General features: G+C 42.7%; 1 protein-coding gene across 1 annotated transcript in view; it reads right to left on the reverse strand.

Moving 5' to 3' along the window:
• Positions 1–2,948: 2,948 nt before the first annotated feature.
• LOC116507570 (acetyl-CoA acetyltransferase, cytosolic-like) overlaps positions 2,949–23,247 on the reverse strand; it is a 46,439-nt gene continuing 26,140 nt past the window's right edge. Inside the window, 7 exon segments of the mRNA XM_032215791.1 lie at positions 2,949–3,268; positions 8,036–8,146; positions 15,252–15,383; positions 15,385–15,407; positions 16,028–16,150; positions 17,391–17,534; positions 23,212–23,247. The exon segment at positions 23,212–23,247 is cut by the window's right edge and continues 82 nt beyond it. Of these exon segments, the coding sequence (XP_032071682.1) occupies positions 3,101–3,268; positions 8,036–8,146; positions 15,252–15,383; positions 15,385–15,407; positions 16,028–16,150; positions 17,391–17,534; positions 23,212–23,247 (737 nt within the window). The 3' untranslated portion in view covers positions 2,949–3,100.

Genomic DNA, 23,247 nt, shown 5'->3' on the forward strand with positions numbered 1-23,247 from the left:
TGTGATGGAGCATTGTCCTGCATAAAAATCATGGCCTTCTTGAAAGATGCAGACTTTTTCCTGTATCACTGCTTGAAGAAATTGTCTTCTAAAAACTGGCAGTAGGTTTGGGAGTTCATTTTGAGTCCATCTTCAACCCGAAAATGTCTAACTAGCTCATCTTTAATACCAGCCCATACCAATACCCCACCTCCAACTTTCTGGCGTTAAGTTGAAGTGGAGCTTTGTGCCTGTAACTGACCAAGCTACGGGCTCATCCATCTGGTCCATTGAGAGTCACTCTCATCTCATCAGTCCATAAAACTTTTGAAAAATCTGTCTTTAGATATTTCTTGGCCCAGCTTGCCATTTCAACTCATGTGTGTTGTTCAGTGATGTAAACCCTATTGAGGGCTTGTGGGGCCTTCTTAAATGGGATATTTATGGTGAAGGAAAACAATACACCTCTCTGTACAGTGTCTGGGAAGCTGTGGTTATTGTTGCACAAAAAGTTGATCGTTAACAGATCAAGAAACTTATTTTTTTAAATGTCAGAAATGTTTATTTCAACCTTTTGAGTTGTTTGTTTATTCTCACTTTAACAGATGCAAATAAACAAGTGAGAGGGGGAAATTTTGATTTTTCATTTACTTGCCTAATAATTCTGCACATATCTTCTCCTAAGAAAACCAAAACCTCACTTTTACTTTCTTAAATATTCTGGTTTGAGGTTTATTAACATTTTGGATTAACCCAGAGCAGCGTAGTTCTTCAATAACAAAATTAATCTTCCAAAATACAACTTGCCTAATAATTGTGCTCACAGTGTAGTTGTATCAGCACCCTTCATCAATGTTACTAATCCTTAATTGGGGGACACTGATTCTTTCAACATTTTGCTGGAATTCAGTCCAAAAGGGTTGCTGATTTATTAAACTTCTAAACTGTATGTTTGACGACATGACTAGGAATTAATCCCTACTTGGTGTAAAGCAGTTATTTCTAGCAGTGACTCGTGACATCTTTATAATTTAGAATCAGGTTATATATTGCAAATTGGGACTTTCAAGGCTTTTATTTATTTAAGGCCTGTTTTGTCAGCAAACTGAAATACATAGAGAAGAAATAATTTGAATTACTATATAATAGGTTTCAGCATGTTCACCTTATGGTAATCAGAATTAATTATAAATACCCATGAGGAAGAACTTTCTTGTGAAATATAGAAAATGATTTGATACAATGGCACCAAAAAAAGTGACATGGCCCGTTTTCACACTTATGACTGCTGCAGCATCCCCACAGTCATGTGACCAAATTTTGTGTGCTTGGCAACTACCGTGCATTTAAAATGATTGCAGCGTCCTGGGATTGTAATTTGCAACCTTCCTAGGGAGCTTCTGACAAGCAGAGACAATGGGCAAAGCCATAATTGCTTAATGACTACATGTTTCACTTAACAACTGTAGTGATATGCTTAATCGTGGCAAAAATGATTATAAAAAGGGTTATGACTCCCTTGACTACTTTGCTTAGCAATGGAATTTTTGGGTTCAATTGTGGCCATAAATCGAGGACTACTTGTAAAGTGGCCTTAAATCTCTTGCATTGCTTCGGAGTGGCCAAGACACATGATTGCTCACTGACAGTAAGATTAACAAAAAAAGGAGGTAGAGTATGGATCCTTCAATTCGTTTTAGTTTTCTCTCATGATAAAGCTTAGTAAGATGACTCAAGAAATGAAGTTTATTTAGATATCTGTGACATATACTAATTTTATTTGATTCTGAGAGACTTGAACCTGGGTCCCCTATATACTTTGGGAGACTTGAACCTGGGTCCCCTATATACTTTGTTAATTTGCCTCTTTAGCTCAGCATTTTGTAACCCAAATATGCCCACAGGTTGTAGGTATTGCTGATGAAAAGGAAGGTATTCGGACAGAATGGTTTAGGTTTCCATGATCTTCAGTGTGTATTCCCCCATTTCTAATCGAATGATTGGTATTATGGGCAGCTTTTTGCAAGCAAAGAAACTTTTTGTATTTTTGTACAGGCAATCCTTGACTTACAACAGTTCATTTAGTGACTATTCAAAGTTACAATGTCACTGAAAAAGTGACTTATGACCATTTTTACACTTACAACTGTTGCAGCATCCCCATCAGGAAAGGCCAGGTGATGCAAAGCACCCTCGACATGAGTGATGTCGAGTTGGCTACGCCCATCCAATCACATGACCACCAAGCTACGCCTACCCAACTGGTCATTAGGGCAGAGAACAGTTGTTACATTATTTGAATCCCACCAATGCATATTTTTTATTTGTATCAGTAGTATAATGCAGAATGTAAAGGGGAGGAGGTTGGAAAAAACCTGAGAGCTTCAGCAGTAAACAAAGTCAAGTTACAGCCAAACGCTTAGCTTTTGGTGCATTTCTTGTAAGTATTTTGCTACTGGGAATAATGCAGCAGAATGCAAAAACCTCTCCCTTGTGTACACACAAACTGTAGTCGTAGTTTTATGCTAGTATTGGAGAAGGAGGAAAAACTATAATGTAATGGCTATTTTTCTCAAAGGCAGGATGAAATTATCTGCAGGGGTTAATATTAGGGTGGGTGTGGATGGTATGCCTTCTGCTTCAGGGATGGGTTGCCGCTGGTATTACTGCCGGCTCCGCATGCGTGCACATTTGCACCTAAAAATGTCTGTGCATGCACAAAACATTAAAAAAGGAATAAAAATACATTTCTGCAATGAAACTTGTTCTGCGCATGCGCAGAACCGAAAATCAAATGGCGGGGCTGTAGGAGAACCAGTTCGGGGGAGTGGCAGGCCTGGGTCACTGTGGGTTCCAGCGACCCAGGCCAAGTTGCTAACCACTAGGAACCCACCTCTGTTCTGCTTCTAAAAGATTCAGTGGATCCCTTTTCTTCATTAGAAATCAGAGGCAAGAAAAGACAAAGTAGATCATTGAAGAAAGTTTTACTTAAACTGATAGCAGGATGCTTAGATCTTGCCTAGTATCAATATGTAAGTATTGCCTAATATTGTTTCTTTATTACTTACTAATGAAGATGAGTCATGTTACAAATTGATATAAAATCAAAGAAAAGTTTCCTTTATCTTTCTATACACATAGCTATGCCCATTCCTCCTCCTATACATAAAGCTGCAACTCCTTGTTTTCCACCTGTTCGTTCTAGTGAGTGCAGAAGTGTAACTAGGATTCGACAACCAGATGCTCCAAGGGCATGACCAAGAGCAACAGCCCCACCTTCAATGTTAACCTGCCAAAAGAAAGAAAGAAAGAAAACATCAGAAGCATATGTTAAATCAAATTTAGAAGTTTTCCTTTCCTACTTTGGAACCTAATGTTTAGAACAAGAATTGAAACCTCTGACAATATATTTTATAGTGAAGTGGGCAAGACTCATTTTCATGCTGAGATCAGAGGAAAGTGTCTCTGACTGAGCCATTACTTACACAACACACTTGTCTGTTTCTATTCAAACTTACCTTTTAATTTTCTTAGTATTTTTTAAACCAATGCCTGATATTTGGCTATTTAATTTTTATTCCCAGTCACTAAATTTGTGGAAGGAATGTTCTGCAATGATCACCAACTTTACTGCTCACCTATGTAGTACTGGAGCTATCATAAAATTGTGATTGTAACTTCTATAATATTGTCAGAAAAATCACTCTGATATCCAGTCTGAATATTAAACAGCAATTACAAGCCACTGATTCTGATTCCACCCCCTGGGAAACTGGAGAATAAATCCAATCCTTTGTAGGATAAATTCTTATCATACACCCCTTTAATCTTCTCTTCCACAGCCTAAATATATGCAATTCCTTCAATTGTTCCATGTAGAACTTTGTTCTCTGGGCTTCCTGTAATTTTTTTTGATGTCCTTTTTGGACTGCAATACCTAGATAGGTTCCTTTGGAAGTGCTACTAGAAGTCTACAGCTCAACATAAGCTTTGTTTCCAAAAGTCTATGACATTTTATTTGAATACTAGCATCACAGAGTGCCAAATTCTATCTGATGTTCAATAATTCCTTGTGTGTCCAATCAAATAATCAAATCAATTCCTTGTGTTTCCAAACAAATTTCTTTTGCCAATCTAATCGCTCTTGGCCAATAAAGAATTCTAATATATCTTTACATTTAACAAGCAGATTTTTAAAAAGTGAAAAAGTGAAGATGTGCCAGTGCCTGGAAGCTGTCAGGGTCTGGATGGGAATGAACAAGCTTGCGCTCAACCCTGACAAGACCGAGTGGCTTTGGATGCTGCCCCCCAAAGATAGTCCAGATATTCCACCTTTAAACCTGGGGGGTGAAATCTTACACCCCCCAGAGAGGGCCCGCAACTTGGGTGTTCTCTTGGATCCGCAGCTGACACTAGAACACCATTTGTCAGCTGTGACCAGGGGAGCTTTTGCCCAGGTTCGCCTGGTGCACCAGTTGCAGCCCTACCTGGACCGGGAGGCACTCCAAATGGTCACTCACGCCCTCATCACCTCAAGACTCGACTACTGTAATGCACTCTAAATGGGGCTGCCCCTGAAAAGTGTTTGGAGACTACAATTGGTCCAGAATGCAGCCGCGCGAGCTATTTTGGGTGTACCTAGATACACCCATGTCACACCTATCCTCCGTGAGCTGCACTGGCTCCCTATTGGTCTCCGAACACGCTTCAAGGTGCTGGTTACTGCCTTTAAAGCCCTACATGGCCTAGGACCTGGATATCTCCGTGACCGCCTCCTGCCACATACCTCCCAGCGCCCAATAAGATCTCACAGAGCGGGCCTTCTCTGGGTGCCGTCGACTACGCAATGTCGTCTGGCGGCTCCTTGGGGGAGAGCCTCCTCTGTAGCTGCCCTGGCCCTATGGAACGATCTACCCCCTGAGATCTGGACCCTCCTCGGCCTTCCAAAAGTCTGTTAAGACCTGGCTATTCCGGCAGGTCTGGGGCTGTTGATCTTTGACTGATCTTCAGCCCCATTAAGATTGAGTGCATGTTGTGTCCCTTTTAATTTGCCTTGTTTTCTATTTTAAACTCTTTTAACATTTTTTAAATTGCTTTTATGTAAGCCGCCCGGAGTCCTTCGGGATTGGGCGGCATACAAATCCATTAAAATTGAAAATTGAAATTGAAATTGAACATAAGATTCTGAGAGGTTCTGGATCACAACACAGAGAAAGATAAGCTTTTAAGAGAGGAGTGGAGCCTCCCAACAACTCCAGTCAGAGAATGGTCATCTCCATTCCTGTGCTGGTTTTCTCCTGTTTGTGGGCTCCAAAGGGAACCGAAAAACCATTCTGTAGGAACAGTGAAGCTAAGAAGGAGTGCTCTGTGAGGTTGAAGGAGATATCACAATCTTCTGTCGAACCCCAGAGCTTTTTTCTCTGTGCCACAATGGGAAGAAGAGGCAGTTTAAGATAGCTGCCACAAAGCTGTGAGAGAGAATGACCATCTAAGCACTGTGCTGGAGCAAAGTTGGTTGTCAGTGTTGGGAGCTGGGTGAGAAGAACTTTATTTATTTGAATTCTCAAATCCCAAAAAGAATTTGGAAAAGGGTTTACAATTATTTAATGCAGCAGTGACCAGGTACTTTGAAAAAATACTAAAATTGAAGGAGGTAGAATCAGAGGGGGGAGGAGATAGAAGAGAGAAAATTTGCTAAAAATACTGAAAATTGGACTTTTAAACTGGACAGGTGTTTTATTGGAAAGATATCTTGAAACACTGGAATTATTTGCTCAAAAATTAACATCTTTACATTGTGGAAAATTGGAAAAAGCGGCTTAATATTGAAATTCAATTAAAGAGTGCCACCTGCTAATGGAAGGCAAAACATTTCCAAAATTTTGTTTGTCAACTGCAGATTTAAACATGGCCCCTCCCTGAAACTTGAAGATATGAAAAAAATATTGCTGAAAAAAACCCTGAAGATTTACAATATAAGAGTGGATTTATAGAGGGATTTAAGGAGGTGATGGAAGATTTAAAGGGCTCTCCAGAGGAACAGGCAGATTAAGCTTGGAATATAAAGAAATAAGAACATTAAGCATTTTGAGAAGTGTTTGTAAGTTCGAATATATGGTCTTTTGATTATTGGACAAAAAAGGATTCAATAAAATTTAATGAGATGCTTCATCAAGAAGAATTGAGTGGAACTTGGGAAGAGGTGGCATTAGCAATTCAAAGTACAAAGGAGACACTGACAAGACATTACTAGAGAGTTATGGAAAAAATGAGTATAGATGAAATGTTGGGAAATATAATACAAGAGACAGTGAGGGTTCAACACGCCAAGGAAGAGGAGGAGCCAACTGAAAGAGGGGATGGAAAAAGGGGACAGACAGAACAAATGGAATGGGGGGAGGGGAGAGATAATAATAAAAACAATAGGGATTGATGACATAAGCCAAGGGGAGAGTATTCTAAGGAAATTAAAAAAGAAAGTGGGGAAACAGGAAGGTTTTTATGGGAGAACGATAGAGGCAAGAGTAGATATTTTGGAAACTAAACAATGGAAAAGGATAGAAAAGATAGGAAAGTTTAAAATGAGTAGGCAAGATGAGGAAACAGAAAGATCCAAGAGAGTTTGTTACTTTCAATGTCCATTCTTGGATTGTAGGCAAGTCTTCCTTCTTCCAATATTGCGCCACCAACAGTCTTGCTGCAGTTATCAGGTGCAGAATCAAATTGGTCTCTACCACTGTAAAGTCAGTACATATACCTAGTAAAAATAACTGAGGACTAAACTTTATCCTTCTTTTAAAAACATTTTGCATGACCCACCATATTTTTATCCAAAATGCCTTAACCTTTTGGCAGGTCCACCATATATGATAATATGTAGCATCGAGAGAGCCACACCTCCAACATTTAGGCTGTACATTCGGATACATAGAAGCCAACTTTTTAGGATCTAAATGCCATCTATAGAACATCTTGTAAAAATTTTCTCTCAGATTTTGAGCTTGTGTAAATTTCACATTTCTTACCCAGATTCTTTCCCATGTATCCAACATTATTGGTTCCTCAATATTTTGAGCCCATTTTATCATACAATCTTTAACTAATTCTGTTTCCGAATCCATCTGTATTAATACATTATATATCCTCTTTATATGCATTAAGCTTTGATCTCTTAACAAACTTAGCTGAAATGGCTAAAATATCGGCATATCTCAAAGATCATTCAAATGAGATATATAAACGAGACTGGAAAAAATGGATTGACTATATACAAAATAAATACGGGACTAAGAAATTCCAGTTAGCCTATGCTTAAGATCAGAAATGATTTAAACTGTTAAAAGTCAGTTCAGTAAGAAGAAGCTAAGGTCAATCTAGAATGTCATTAATTTCTTTATTTCTTTTTTCTCAATAGATTTTAGACTGTGTTAGTTAAAAATCCATACCGTGTACGGGTTCTGGGAAGTCGGGGGGGGGGAGGAGGAGGGGGGGGGTGGGGGGGGGGAGGGAGGGAGGGGTACACACAACAAAAAAAATTGTACTTCAATGTCTTAATGATTGACAAATGATGACATATTTGTGTTTTTTTTAAAAGAAAAATAAAAAAGTTCTCTTCGAAAAAAAAAAAAAAAAAAGATCCAAGAGAGGAATATGGGAGACAAGCTAAGAAAAGAATAATCAAAGCCTAAAGACGGATAAGAGATCATGGTTAGAAAAGGGAATATAATATACCGTTTCCCCGAAAATAAGACCTCACTGAAAATATTGCAACATAGCAGCAGCCATGAAGCTTTTAATCAAGTACCAATTTGCACTAGAAGGAATCCCCCATCTGTATAGTTTATCAAATTTCCCCAAATGGATCTTCTGCAATTTATTTCAGATGACAAACTATTTTGAATGTTACCCTTCCCATTCCACCTAGCAAATATTGCATGTTTGAATCAAACAAAATATATTTCAGTGCTCTATTCATCTTGAGCAGCATATGAATTTCATGTTATAACTAATCTGCAATATTTGGGGTATTGTGTTTTTATGGCAATGTTAAACATACCTTTTCTGGCTTCAATTTTAGTTCTATTGCTACTATGGCACCTACGAGAGCAAAAGCTTCATTAATTTCATATAGATCCACTTGATCCAATGTCCAACCAGCTTTTTCCACCTGCAAAAGATCAACAGCTCATTCAGTGAACATAGTTAAAAATCATGGCTGAATTTTGTTAGAAACTAATGAGTTCTATTTTTTCCCCAAAAAAATTATAAAATTATTTGCAATACTTAGAAATAAATGAGGCTCTGGTTACAAACACACTGTTCATTTGTAAAAAAAAAACAATGTAATGCTCAAATCAGTATTTAAGATACGGTGCTGAAATGAACTCTAATCGGAATTTGAACACACATAAGGGGTGGGACCACAACTGCATACAATTCTAATGTCACCACTGATGCTGGAATTATCCCAGAGGTGGATTGCTCCCGGTTTGCACTTGTACACCAGAAGGGGTTCATCAAATTTACTGTATGTTTTAGAACCCGTTCGTCCGATGGGACAGTATCGGAACACTCCCTCCTGTCTGCCCCCCCTCACTCACTCACCCACACGTCCAGTTGCCACTCACTCACTTGCTCACCCTGCCCATTTTGTCGCCACTCGCTGCTTGCTCCCCCCCGCCCATCCGCACACTGATTGGCTGGCTCACCAATCGCCTTGCCTCTGAGAGGCAGTGGGGGGGGGCTTTCTCAGATGCCTTCTTTCTTTCTCTGAAGGTGTGCGAGAAAGCCCCCCCCCCCTTGCCTGGCAGGGAACTGAGCCCCAGGCCTCATCTCTGCCTCCTTCCTCGACAGCTGGTTTCAGGGATGGCCAGCCTCTCCCATCACTATGCCCTTCACTCGCCTTTCACCCGGAGGCTCTGCCAGCAGGGTGCCTGCCATTTCACCTCCTGAGAGAAGCTTGGGAGAGACGCACAAATGGGGGCAACTCAAGGCTCCCAAGGAGGACGCTGGACACCGGGGGTGGCTGTGACACCCGTTGCTGCTCCTTCTGCTGCTCCCGATAATGCAGGCTTCTTGGAGAGCATTAAGTTGCAGGAGCAGTGGTGCACCGATTCCAGCAGCTGCATTTTCCCTTGAAATTTGCTGTCCCGGCAACCCGAAGTGGACATTCTCCCAGGGGCTTCTCAGGCACCCCCACCCTTAGCTGGGAGGGAGTGAGGGTGGCGGAGCGCACCACTGGGAGACACCACTGGGAGAATGTCTCCTTTGGGTTGCCGGGAAACTACTGCTACTGCTGGAGCTGCATTGCCTCACTGGGTTCGGGGACCTCTGCCCCTCGTACCACACTTTGCAGCCGCCGGAGTCCTGTGCGAACTTCTTCAGGGTACTGGGCAAGCTAGTTCTCAGGATCCCCCCCCAAAAAAAGACCGCCAGCCCGTCTCTCCAAATCTTGTGGCTTTTTCGGGGGTTTCTTTTTAAAAAAGCCTCTCCAGAGAATCTTGAAAACTTGCAAGGTTGCTTTGGGAGGGGGGGGATGGCCAGCATTTCCCCCCTCCCATCCCTGGGTGCCTGCAGCCTCAGAGTCAGCGGGGAGCTTAAGCAAAGGAGGAGGCAGAGAGCTGAGAAGAGGAAGGGGGAAACTATTATTACTGCTGGAACTGCATTGCCCTGCTGGGTTCGGGGACCTCTTGCTCCGGCGGCTGCAAAGCATGACATGAGGGGCAGAAGTCAGCAGGGCAATGCAGCTCCAGCAGTAGAAGTAGCAGTACATAAGGCTCCCCTCATTTAGGACCTCATACAAGAGGGTAGAGCGAACCTGGCGTGCATTATGGAGACCTGGTTGGGCCATGAGGGGGGTGTTCCCCTTAATGAATTATGCCCACCGGGCTTCCAGGCGTTTCACCAGCCGAGAGCCCAGGGCAGGGGGGTGGCGGTGGTTATTAGGGAAAGTCTCGGACCTCAGGAGGTCACTGTGCCTCAGATAGGCGGGTGTGAGTCCCTTTTTGTGAAATGGGGCCTTGGAGTTCAGGTGGGTCTTTTTGTTACATACCTGTCTCCCTGCTACATTTCATCGGTCCTGCCGGAGCTGTTGGATGTGTTAGCTGGATTGGTTGATTTCCCCAGGCTTATGATCCTGGGGGATTTCAATCTGCCTTCCATTGGCGAGACATCTGAGTCAGCTCAGGAATTCATGGCTTCTATGATGGTTATGGACCTAACTCAGTTAATTCCCCACCCATAATGGGGGACACACGCTCGACCTGATTTTTGTCTCTGAGCAGTGGATGAATGATCTAAATTTAGGGGATATTTCTATCCAACCCTTGTCATGGTCAGATCATTTCCTCATCAGGCTTGACTTCCATACTGCTACCCCTCACTGCAGGGAGGCAGAACCGACTAGATGGTTCCACCCCAGGCACCTAATGGACCCTGAAAGGTTCCTGATGGAGCTTGGGACTTTTCCTGAATCCCTTGCTCACAACTCAACCGAAGCCCTAGTGGAAGCCTGGGATAGGGCGGCCATGGGGGCCTTGGATCGTGTTGTGACTTTGCGGCCTCTGACCCGGTGTCAATCCCGGGTAGCTCCCTGGTTTACTGAGGAGTTCCGGGAGATGAAACGCCGAAAAAGATGCCTAGAGAGTGGTTGGAGGGCCACCTGGTCTGAATCTGATCGAACATTAGTAAGAATTCATATTAAATCCTACTTAGTGGCAATAAAAGCGGCAAAAGGGCAACATTTTTCCGCTCTTATTGTGTCCGCAGATAACTGCCCAGCTGCCCTGTTTAGGGTGACCCACTCCTTACTCAACCAAGGAACTGAAAAAGACCCCTTGCAGGATAGGGCTGAAGAATTTGTTCAGTATCTGCAGGATAAAATCGCTCAGATCTGAACAGGCTTGGACTCTGACTGGGTAGATTCGGGCAAGTCGATGGGGATGAATCTTGTGGAGATCATCTGGGATGAGTTTGACCCTGTGACCCCGAGGGCATGGACAGGATTATGGGGAGACTCAGTGCTGCTACTTGTGTGCTGGACCCGTGTCCCTCTTGGTTAGTCTCGGCTTCCCGGGAGATGACACGAGGCTGGCTCCAGGTGATTACCAACGCTTCATTGAGAGAGGGGTTCTTTCCCACCGCCTTGAAGGAGGCGGTGGTGAGACCCCTCCTTAAGAAGCCTTCCCTGGACCCAGCTTCTTTAGCCAACTATCATCTGGTCTCCAACCTTCGCTTTGTAGTGAAGGTTGTTGAGAGTGCGGTAGCATGTCAGCTTCCCCATACCTGGATGAAGCTGTCTACCTGGATTCATTTCAGTCGGGTTTCAGGCCCGGATACAGCTTGGAGACGGCATTGGTCGCGTTGGTCGATGATCTCTGGTGGGCCCGGGACAGGGGCTGCTCCTCTGTCCTGGTCCTATTAGATCTCTCGGTGGCTTTTCTATACCATCGACCATGGTATCCTACTGCGATGACTCAGAGGGGTGGGAATGGGGGGGCACTGTTTTACGGTGGTTCTCCTCCTACCTGTCGGATTGGTCACAGTTTGTGTTGACTGGAGGGCAGGGGTCGACCCCGAGGTGCGTCACTTGGGTGCCCCAGGGGTTGGTTCTCTCACCCCTCCTGTTCAACATATATATGAAACCACTGGGTGAGATCATCTGTGGTTTTGGGGTACGGTATCATCAATATGCTGATGATACCCAACTTTTCATCTATACCCCAAACCATCAAAATGATGCCCTCGACGTGATGTCCCGATGCTTGGAGGCTGTGCGGATCTGGATGGGGAGGAACAGGCTCAAGCTCAATCCCTCCAAGACTGAGTGGCTGTGGTTTCCGTCATCCTGATTTGTGCATCTTGTTCCATCTTTGATGATAGGGGGAGAAATTTTAGCCACCTTAGAGAGGGCTCGCAATCTGGGAATCCTCCTGGATATGCAGTTTAGTTTAGAAGAACACCTGACGGCCGTGACCAGGAGGGCCTTTTACCAGGTCCCTTCCTGGATCAGGATGCTCTGTGCACAGTCACTCATACCCTCGTCCTTTCTCGCCTGGACTACTGTAACGCTCTCTACATGGGGCTGCCCTTGAAGAGCACCCAGAGGCTTCAACTGGTCTAGAATGTGGCTGCACGGGTTATCATGGGGGCACCTAGGTGCTCCCATGTTGCACCCCTTTTAGGCGGCCTGCATTGGTTGCCGGTTGTCTTCCGGGTGCGATTCAAGGTACTAATTATGAGCTTTAAAGTGCTCCATGGCTTAGGCCCAGGATACCTGCGAGACCACCTACTGCCACGGTAGCCTCCCACCATCCAGTGTGATCCCACAGAATTGGCCTCCTCAGGGTGCCGTCGGCCAGACAGTGTCGGCTAGCAACCCCCAGGGGGAGAGCCTTCTCTGTGGGAGCGCCTTCCCTCTGGAATGAGCTGCCCCCGGAGCTTCGTATAATCCCCAACCTCCGGTCATTCCAACACACCCTATAAAGTTGGCTTTTCCAGCAAGCCAGCCTGGCCTAAACAAAACAAAATAAATTATTGATTATTGTTAATTTTAATCATTTTTTTTAAAAAAATGTTATTGTCAATTCTAATTGGGTTTGTTTGGGATATTCTATTTAATTTTTTTTTAACTTTTGTAATATGTGTTTTTTTTCAATGTTGTATGCCGCCCTGAGTCCTTGGGAGAAGGGCGGCATATAAATCCAATAAACCAAACCAAACCAACCAAACCTTCCTCCGCCCAGCTCTCTGCCTCCTCCTTTGCTTAGGCTCCCCACTGGGTTCAGGGACTTCTGCCCCCTCGTGCCACATTTTGCAGCTGCCGGAGCCCCACACAGACCTCTTCAGGATGCTGGGCAACCTGGTTTTGGAGATTTCCCCCCCCCCAAAAAAAAGACCGCCCGCCCATTTCTCCAGATCTTGTGGCTTTTTCAGTGGGTTCTTTTAAAAAATGCCAGATGATCTTGAATGATGCTGCCCATTAGTCCCTCTCCCAAAGCAACCTTGCAGGTTTTCAAGATCGTCTGGAGAGGCATTTTTAAAAATAAACCCCCGAAAAAGCCGCAAGAACTGGAGTGATGGGTGGTTGGTCTTTTGGGGGAGGGATTCCCAGAACCAGGTTACCCAACACCCCATAAGAGATCCACAGGGGGCTCCGGCACATTCAAAGCGCAGCACTACGGGCGACAGCATGCTGCCCTGATCAACCTGGCTTATAGTTGGTGGCAGGCAGTCCTCGCTAGGGTTTCCCCCTTCCTCCGCCCAGCTCTCCATCTCCTCCTTTGCTCAGGCTCCCTTCCCGTTTGACCCAGAAAAGGAGATCAACTTTAAAATGGGACACCTTGGCCCTGGGCCACCACGGGTTTTTTTCCATTAGTTGTGTCTTGCTTTGGGTAAAGGAGGAAGAAAGGAGGTCGTAAGGCAGAAGAGAAACTTCTTCCCCCTGCCCTCTGGACCGCCAGCATGAGCATGGCTCTTGAGGATCTCAGCAACAACGTGAGTAGAAACGGCGGCTGCCCACACACCCACTTTCGGTTGAGGGCAGGCTTGTTTTGCAAAAGCGCAGCGCAGCTGAGGGTTAAAGAAACTGCCCAATGCAAAGGTGGGGATGATTTTTGCAGGGGAGGGGAGACACCATACCCACAACTTTAACCCTTTCCCACCCACCCACCACCACCTCCCCGGTGTGTCCAGGCACTATGTTGGGGGAACTTGCGTGTGATTGGTCTTGAACATGGGACATGCGTGGGCCCTTTTGGAAGCTGGGTTGAGTCTTTCCTTGGGATGGATGCCCATACATGAGGGGCACAGGCTAGGACCAGGTGCCCTCATCCATTTCTCCCAAGGGTGCTTTTTTTCCTCCAAGAGGCAACTGGACTATCTGTTTTTTCTTTGAACACGTTTTGCTTCTCCTCCAGGAAGCTTCTTCAGTTCTGAGGAAGCTTCTGGAGGAGCTGAAGAAGCTTCTTGGAGAAGTGAAAGGTCTTCAAAGAAAAAGCAGAATGTCCAGCTGCCTCTTGGGAAAAAAAAGCATCTTTGGGACATCCTGGATGACCAAGAATCCCCATAGACATCCCTCATCCTAGCCTTTCTTTCTGATGCCTCCTAGCCTTGCTTGCCTTCCATTCCTTGTGGTGCCCTCTCTCCCAAAGCCCATGATAGTTGAGCATCAATAAGTCCTCTTGTAGTATTAAGGGTGGCTGAGGGTTCAGAGGTGGCACACACCCATGGTTACCTGATTGCCAGGGCTACTTGGGAAATCTAAGCTGGAGAGACCTGGTCTGTCCCGAACCTTTGAAGCTGGTGGGCTCTGGATAAAAGTCAAAACCTGAGCTTGATGCTGATGTAGAAGTTTTTGTTGAAATCCTGGTTTAAGTTTTGGAAAAAGACTTATTTCACCCTAAACTTGTGACTGCTTTCATCAAAACTTAGAGTGATTTAGAAAGAAAGAGAGAAAGAAAGAGAGAGAGAGAGAGAGAGAGAAAGAAAGAGACAAAGAAAGAGAGAAAGAAAGAGAGAAAGAAAGAGAGAAAGAAGGAAAGAAGGAAGGAAAGGGGGAGGGAAGAGAGAAAGAAAGTAAGTGGGAGAGATACACACAAGAAAGGAAGGAAGGAATGGAGGGAGGGGGAGGGAGAGAAAAAAGAGAGAGAAAGATAGAAAGAGAAAGAAAAAGAAAAAGAAAAAGAAAGAAAAAGAAAGAAAAAGAAAGAAAAAGAAAGAAAGAGAACTTATGACCACAATTGAACCCAAAATTTTGGTTGCTAAGCAAGAGCATTGTTAAGTGAGCTTCACCACATTTTCCAAGTTGGCCATGCCCACCCGGTCACATGACCCCCCAAACCACTCCCACCCGGTCACATGACCGCCAAGCCACTTCCACCCTGTCACATGATCACTAAGCCACTCCCACCTAGTCACATGACCACTGAGCCACTACCACAAAAAAGGCCACACCTACAGAAGAGGTTCTAAAAAATTTCGAAACCCACCACTGACTTATTCCCTTCAACAGCTATAATAAAAATGCACAATTTAATTAACTCTCAAGAGTTCAATCTTCACTAATGACCAATCCATTTGGTCATTATCCAGAAAATATACCTAGAAAAATTCATTAACATAGTTATTGAAATATTTATTAGCAAAGCTATCATAATTCAACAGGATTGGAATGGGCTATATATATTATGATCTTAATATACTATGCTTAAAAAGGTATTCAATTTTCAGAATTAATGCATTAATCAGCGGAATGGATCCTGTTCCCTACTTACAGCTTTTCTTATTGCTGTGATGCTTGCTATTCCCATAATTGAAGGATCAAGAGCAACTTGAGCCGAAGACACAATCCATGCCAAAGGAATAAGATTTCGTTTAACTGCTTCTGATTTTTTCATAAGAATGAAAAGCAGCAGCACCATCATTTATACCTGAAGAGAAAAACAACTAAATCTAGGGTTAAAGTGTCTAACAAAGCTTGACAGATACATCCGATTATCTGATTCAGATACATCCGTTTTGCCCAGCTTTATCTTCATGGATATTTCCATCATAAAGCAATCATTTCCGATGGAATTTCAATTTGGCCAGGATAAGAAATGAGAGAAAAAGGAATTTCTCTTGTAAAAGATCTAAGATCTGATCCCTGAAGCTAATATGGTTTACCTCTGCAAAAATACTCTTAACTTTTTAGGTTAGATATATACCTTAGATGCTTTTTAAAAAGTGGAAAGTTCGTATTTAATTGAAGAGTACAAGAATCAAAACTTTTGCAGTTGTAGTTAATGATCAGTAGCATGGTTGTTTCTTCTTTTATGTGTTTTTCTTTAATGTACATTCCATCTAGTCCTTTGCATTCTTCATCAAAGACCTTACTCACCACAACACTACACTCCAATAATTCATTTTTTTTCACTAAATCCAAATTGTACCAGTTGAATTAGAAAAATGTCCCCCCTCCCTTTATTCTTCATCCTTAATCAAATCAGATTGCTGCAACTGGAAAAGATCCAATTTTATAGCTTATCTTTAAATTGCTCAACAAACCAACCTGAGGCATTTGCTGCAGTCACGGTGCCTGTCCCATCGGTTATGAAGCAAGGTTTCAACTTTGCCACTCTTTCTAAGTTGCACCCATGGCGAGGATGTTCATCAGCTTTCACTTCCGTGGGGCCTGTCAAAAACAAGTATTTCAGTAGCAGCCGTTTTATACTTGCTGCAAAAAAGGAAAGGCGGAATTTTCCTATTAGTAATTCTACTTCTCATTCTTTTTCATTAAAGATACACACTCCCCTTACTGATGGTATTTTACCTGTCAAAAATGTATACGAATATGTCAAACATATGTTGGATAAAGGCTAAGAAATACTGGGATCAGATATGTACCTTGATTCAGAGAATTCTTGGAATGCAGAATTGAAACCAGATATTTCTCTTTTAGGCTTGATGGATACATTTCTTGAAAAAAATTGGCCTGCTTTTATTTATGATAACATAGCAAGACTTTTGTTTATGCCACAGGGATGGAAGGACATATGGATACCGGCAAAGGAAGAACTGATGGTGAAATGAATGGAGTTGGCAGAGATGAATAAACATTTTGATCAAAGAAAGGACTTTGTTTCTACTTTGAAACCACTTTTGTATTTTTTCCTTGAAACCAAGACAAATGAAACTTTGATTTTGACATTTGACAATCACAACTGTTTTATGATTTCCTACACTCTTTAATTATATGTATTCAAGCATAGGAGTGATAAACTGAGTTCATATATTAACCCATAGAATTCTACATTGGGGTTTAGGTACAGTATGAACCCAATCTATGTTGCTTGGTTGATTTTGTATTAACGTAAGAAATAAAGCCCACCTGCTGTGATTTATTCAATAGATCACTATTAACCAAACTATAGCAGAGATAAATATATTAAACTCCTAATAAGGTGCCAAAAATTGATTTGGTAACTCTTGAAATTAACTCATGAGAAATTTTAAAATTGGGATATTCTTTAAATTACTATTAAATTAATACAATTATTTTTTTAAAAAAATACATGTTACTGAAACAGGAAGAAACTTTGGTGTAACCTATGAACCAGTTCAAAACTGACATTGTGGAAACAGTAATGATAGGTGACATTCTTTCTAGATCTGTAATTATTCTTCTCTTTTCCAAGTCTAGATGTTTATAATTGGCAGCACACAAGGGTTAAATTCACAATTTTATTTTCATCTAGCAGTAAAGACTAACTAATTATGCCTGAGGTTACTAACTGTCTCTGCCTTCCCAATACACCAACTATTCTAACACATGAGGGAGGAAGAATCGAAGCAAATAAAAATGAATACAAAGATGAATCATTATAGTAAGAAACAGGTCCTGGCCCCTTGTACAGTACAAACCGCTCACTGACCTCTTCTAGAAGGGACAACCACAGGTACAATCTCTTTATCAAAATATCCACCCTCCTGGGCATTTTCAGCCTTGTTCTGTGACATTACAGCCTGTTGGTCTTGTTCTTTTCGAGTAACCTTCCATTGTTTGGCCACATTTTCAGCTGAAACAATAAAAGAAAATACAGTAGACACACTAATCACAATTGTCAGAATTTAGTTACTATATACTTATGATATTAATTACACTGATTCTTCAAAAACTGATAAGAGAATGCATTGTTTCCAGCATGTAGTGTTCACACATTCTCATCAGATGTGAATTGGGTTTTGTTGGAAATGTACTTCCCCTGAATAAATGAGTGCACAACACCACAGGCAAAGAAATCCAAGTCTGAAATCCTGTGAGGTTGATCCTACTTGATTAGGTGATTAGGACAAAAGAAGCTATTGAAAATCAGCTGAGCAAGAGGTGCAAATCACCGCAAAGTGGTGGATGCCTTTCAAGATTATTTTTAATACAGTGTTTATTACATACTGTATGTAATATACAGTAAATATAAGTAAAAGTATACAATAGATGCAATTATACTGCTTATAGAATAAACTGTAGTTATTTATTACTATTTTATTATTTATATCACACCTTTTGGCAAGAGCTCAGGATATTGTATATAGCACTCATTCCTGCTATTTTGATAGATTGGACTGAGAGAGAGAGATTGGCCTGAAGTCCAGTGAATTTTCCTGGTAGATGATAGATTAGAACCTGGACCTTCTTCATTTAGTGCAACATACTACTGTGTTTCCCCAAAAATACAACATGTCCTGATAATAAGGCCATGCCACATTTTTCTGGTGGGCAAAAATATAAGCCCTTCCCCACAAATAAGCTCCCTGGATAACCCCCCACCTTCGGCCAGGCAGAGCGCCGCTCACCAACTTAGCAGTATCCCGAAGGTGCCAAGCCACAGGAACCGGGGGGAGGCAAAGGTGATCGTGTTGCTTGGCGCCTTCGGGATACTGCTAGGTTGGTGAGCAGCACTGTGCCCAACTGAAGAGGAGGGTTGCCGGGCAACTGCTCTCTTGCGAGCAAGCTCCCAAAGAGCCGGCCACATCCTCATGGGCAAATGGCTGTGTTGTGCTGTCGCAGCAGCGCAACACAACAGCCATGAAGCGACCACGCTCATGAGCAGCCACCCAGCAAACCCCCTTTCCAGCCAGGCACAGCACCATTCACTGACCATGGGGTATTGCCAAGCCACATGAGCGCCTGTTCACCGCTGCTCAGCTCCCGCAGCTTGGCACCTTCAAAATGCCAGTGAAAGGCACTCTGCACAGCTGGAGAGGTTGTGTGGGTTCCGCTTCCACTTGCGTTCCTCCCAGGCTCATGATGCCCTGGTCCAGCTCTCCCCGCAGAGCCAGAGCACCTCTGCTGCCACCACCACCGCAATACCAGCATAGCTTTTTTGGCGGCTTCCAAACTGAGTCTTCTGGCTCTGGGCATATGCTCTATGGTTGTGGGCCAGCTGCCGGCAGGGCATACAACCATAGAGCGTACGCCCAGAGTGGCCACTGCTGGAATACTCGGTTTGCAAGCCAGTGAAAAAGCCATGCTGGGATGGCAGCGGTGGCAGCAGCGGAGATGCCCTGGCTCTGCAGGGAGAGCTGGCCCAGGGCATTGTGAGGCTGGGAGGCGTGTGAGCGAGAGCAAAACAGCCACTCGCACAACCCTCCTCTTCAGCCGTGCAGAGCGCCATTCACTGGCATTTCGAAGGTTCCAAGCTGCGGGAGCCAGTGCTCATGCATCTTGGCGATACCCCTAAGTCAGTGAATGGCGCTGTGCCTGGCTGGAAAGGGGGTTTGTGGGGTGCCTGCTCATGAACGTGGTTGCTTCATGGCTGCGACAGCACAACACAACCATTCGCCCATGAGGCTGTGCCTGGCTCTTTGGGAAGAGAGCAGCTGCCCTGCTCAGAAGAGAGCAGCTGCCTGGCAACCCCAAAACAATAAACCTTCCCCTCATAAGCCCCAAGCCATATTTTGTGGGTAAAAAGAAAATAAGACCCTGTCTTATTTTCGGGAAAACACGGTAACCATTGGGCCAATCTGGCTTTCAGTGTGCAATGATGACCTGGGAGAGGCTTTTTGCCTGGGGAATGTGACCCTAAATAGGGCTTCTTTGTCTTTACCTTTTTTTAGATCATACATGTATGGACATAGCAATAGCACTTAGACACCATATACCGTTTCACAGCGCTTTACAAGCCTCTCTCTAAGCAGTTTATGCCTTTTAAAACTGTTTATTTCATTTTCATTTTCATTTTATACAATCACTTATATACTGTGCATTTAAAAAAAAGGGGGGAAATCAATGAACACAACTCATCTTCCACCATAGAAAACCAACATAGCACTTCAATCCCCCATACACCCTTTCTTCTCCCCCTCCAACTTTCATTTCTCCCCTCCAACATTCCCCTCTTCTACTTCCCCTCCCCCTCAACCATTCCTTTCTCCCCTTCCCACCATCTCACCCTCCTTACATTCCCTTCTCACTCCCTCTTAATTCCTCCCTCTTCTTTCCCTCTACTCCTCACTTTGGTGTATCTCTACAATTCATTAATCTATTCAGTTTATATTTTACTCTAAAATTAAGAAAAATGAAAAAAAAAGAAAGAGAAAAAAAAAGAAAAAAAGAAAAAAAAAGAAAAGAGAGCAACAGTATACAAGTGCATTCTTATTGTTCTGAAAATTGAGACTGTATTTCCACCCTCGCCCCTCCCCCCATAAACCCCCCTCCCTAACCCCCTTTCGACTTCCCAGGTCCCATACCCGGCATAACTCTTTATCAAGCACAGTCTGGAGTATATTAAAATCAAATAACTTTAGAATTAAAAGATAAAAGATAAATGAAAAACAAAAAAAAATGAAATAGTAAAAAAAGAAAAAAACCACACACACACACAAAAAAAGGAAAAACGGGAAAAATCAACAAATTCTCTACATTAAACTCAGCTTCCCATCATTTTTAAATCTTAAACAATGTACCTCATTCCTAATTTCAGTTATTTTATTACTTGCAGGATTTCAAACTATATTGAAACCAAGTAAGTTAATTAAATGGAATTCCAGCGAAGGCCTTATCTCTTTATCTAAATATCCAAACCTTTGATTTATCTCTTTTACCTCCTTCTCTATTAAACCATTTAAACATTCAAATACTTCTCTCGGTTTCCTTTTCCAACTCCTCCCATCCTGCCTTTACCCGTGTCCATATATATATTTTATTTTCATCCGTACTACTCTTATATTTGCTTCACCTTCCTGCAGACTCTATGGGTATATCTTTCCAAACATTATATTCAAATAACAATTTATACAAAGATCAGCTTACTTTCTGGCTCAAAATAAACTCTACTTAAACCTTCACTACCCTCCCATCTACCCCACACTTCCCAGCTCCATTCAACCCGAACCACAATCCAAGAAGATCACGATCTCCGCTCTCCTCACCCTAAAGAATAAATCATGAACAATTAAAGTAGAAATTCAAAGTTATCCATCGAATCCTGTTTAAATCCCATACAATATATATTCCAAAATCATCACCACTTCTTTCAGTCTCTTTCAGTCTCAATGTCTCTTCGTCAGTATGCAGCTATACCGTTTTACCCAAGACAGAAATCACAAAGTATTATTCAGATTAAAAATTAAGCAAATGTTTTAGAAGCATAACTAAGTCTTTATTCTCTACTCTTCTGCCCTTCCGGAGGGGGAAAGCAATGCCTCTCGCCTTGTAGCCACGTGTTCCGCTGTTTCTCTTCTCCTTCTCCTTGTCTTTCTCCATGTCCGGGTAATTCAGGAAGTCCCACCTTCAGAATATTGTAATAGAAATCTCGGGCTTCCCAAACAGAGTTGAGACAATGTTTTTGGTTATCAAATGTAACAGTAATTCCAAACGGCACTTCCCATCTGTATTGTATCTGAGAGTTTCTGAGTTCCTTAGTTAAGAAGGCATAGTCTCTTCTGGCTCTTAATATTTGAGGTGGTATTTCTTTGAAAACCATCAAATCCTGTCCATCAATTCGCAGCCTATTATTGTAGAACTCCTGTATTATCACGTTTCTGGATTCTCTTGTGGCGAAATATATAATTATGTCCCTCGGAAGTTGTCGCTGTTTTGCTACGTACGAATTATGGCGATAGATTTTTTGGATCTGCCAATCAAAGTTAAGTCCCGGACTTCCCACCGAGCGACTAAAAGCCTCAAAAAAGGTCTGTTTCAAATTCTCCTGCTCATTTTCACGCAATCCCCTAACTCTTATTGCAGACTCAGGTCTTTTTATAATTTATCATGACAAGTTGTTTTTGCGCAATTTGGATTTCCTGTGTAATATTTCAATTTTAGATGTCAGGTTGAATTAGCTTCTTCCAAAAGTTCCAATTTATCCTCCATTCCAGCAATATAATCTGTCATAACATTCATAACCTCGATCATATCCTCCTTTGTTTGAGCAATCTTGGCATCAAGTCTGTCATAAAAGTCTGAAATAAATTTTTGCATTTCCTCTCTGAACTCTTTAAGGATTTCAAAAAGAAATTCTTTCGTTAGCAAATCTCCAGTAGAGGGCGTAGAAGGCAAGGACAGCGGCTTCGTAACAAATGCTGATGTAGAAGAGCGTCTGGGTTTCGATTTCGGTGCCATGATAAAAAGGGAAGCAAACAGAGTCTCTACTCACGTTAATTTGAGATAAGGTAGTTTCAACAAACCCCTGGCAATTAATAAAAAGAAATCTTCGAGGGAACAGGGCTAATTAGTTTGTAATCCCTTAAATCTGTCCAGGAAGTTGAAGATATATCGTTATAGCAAATGCGGAAGTTATAAAATCGCCATTTTTTTTTTAATAAAAAAAAAAGGTTAAACAAAAGGAGTCTTTTATAAAATTGAAGCTGGTATTTTAAATAGAGAAAAAGGAAAAATTCACAGGTATGGTCACTGCCCGGATTAATCTTAAATGGGTTAATTACAAAGGCTTGTTCTGGGGGGGGAAGTAACTCACCTAGAGCTGAAAAAAAAACAGCTGAGAAGATCTGGCCGGAGTAAATGACTCAGCTTTCATTGATTCACTCTCTTTCGTTCGCAGCCAAAAAGAAAAAAAGGCTGCGAACTCCAAAGAGGATTCTAACTGGCTGAGGGTCCCTCCCTACTTTTTCCTTACTGGAAAAAGAGATATCTAAGATCTTAAATAGATATACGAACCAGAACTCTGAGGGCAGCTTCATTAAGCTGCCGACGGCAGCAAGCACCTCCCCCGGAGCCCCTCTCTAAGCAGTTTATGGAGTCAGCATCTTGCCCCCCAAAATCTGGCAACCTCAGAAGGATGGAAGGTTAAGTCAACCTTGAGCCCATAATAATCAAACTGCTGAACTGTTGGCAGCTGGCAGTCAGCAGAAGTAGCCTACAGCACTGTGCCTCCACGGCTCTAACTTAGGTATTTCCATGCTTTTGCCGTGTGTGGGTACAGGGCAGAGGCGGGTTGCTAATTTTTTTATTACCGGTTCGTGTACACTCCTGTACATCTGCAGCACTTCCGTACATGTATAGAAGCGTCCGGGTGGGTGGGCGGAGCCTCCTGCCACTGCTACTGCCAGTTTGCCCAATCCAGGATTCATTACAATTACACCTAACAAGCCTACATTGAAGGTGGAAATTGCTCAATATTTTTCTTCCCATCCTTATAATTCTTGCTTTCTCTCCACTCTTTCTTTTTGTGTGAAATAAAGCTGGGACACACTTTCATCCAATTTTCTTATAAATGCTATTTTCATGCGGCTTACCTGCAACACCCACGTGATAACCACATAACGCATCTG

This window comes from Thamnophis elegans, chromosome 4 (genome assembly GCF_009769535.1).
Source record: "Thamnophis elegans isolate rThaEle1 chromosome 4, rThaEle1.pri, whole genome shotgun sequence".
Classification (NCBI taxonomy): Eukaryota; Metazoa; Chordata; class Lepidosauria; order Squamata; family Colubridae; genus Thamnophis; species Thamnophis elegans.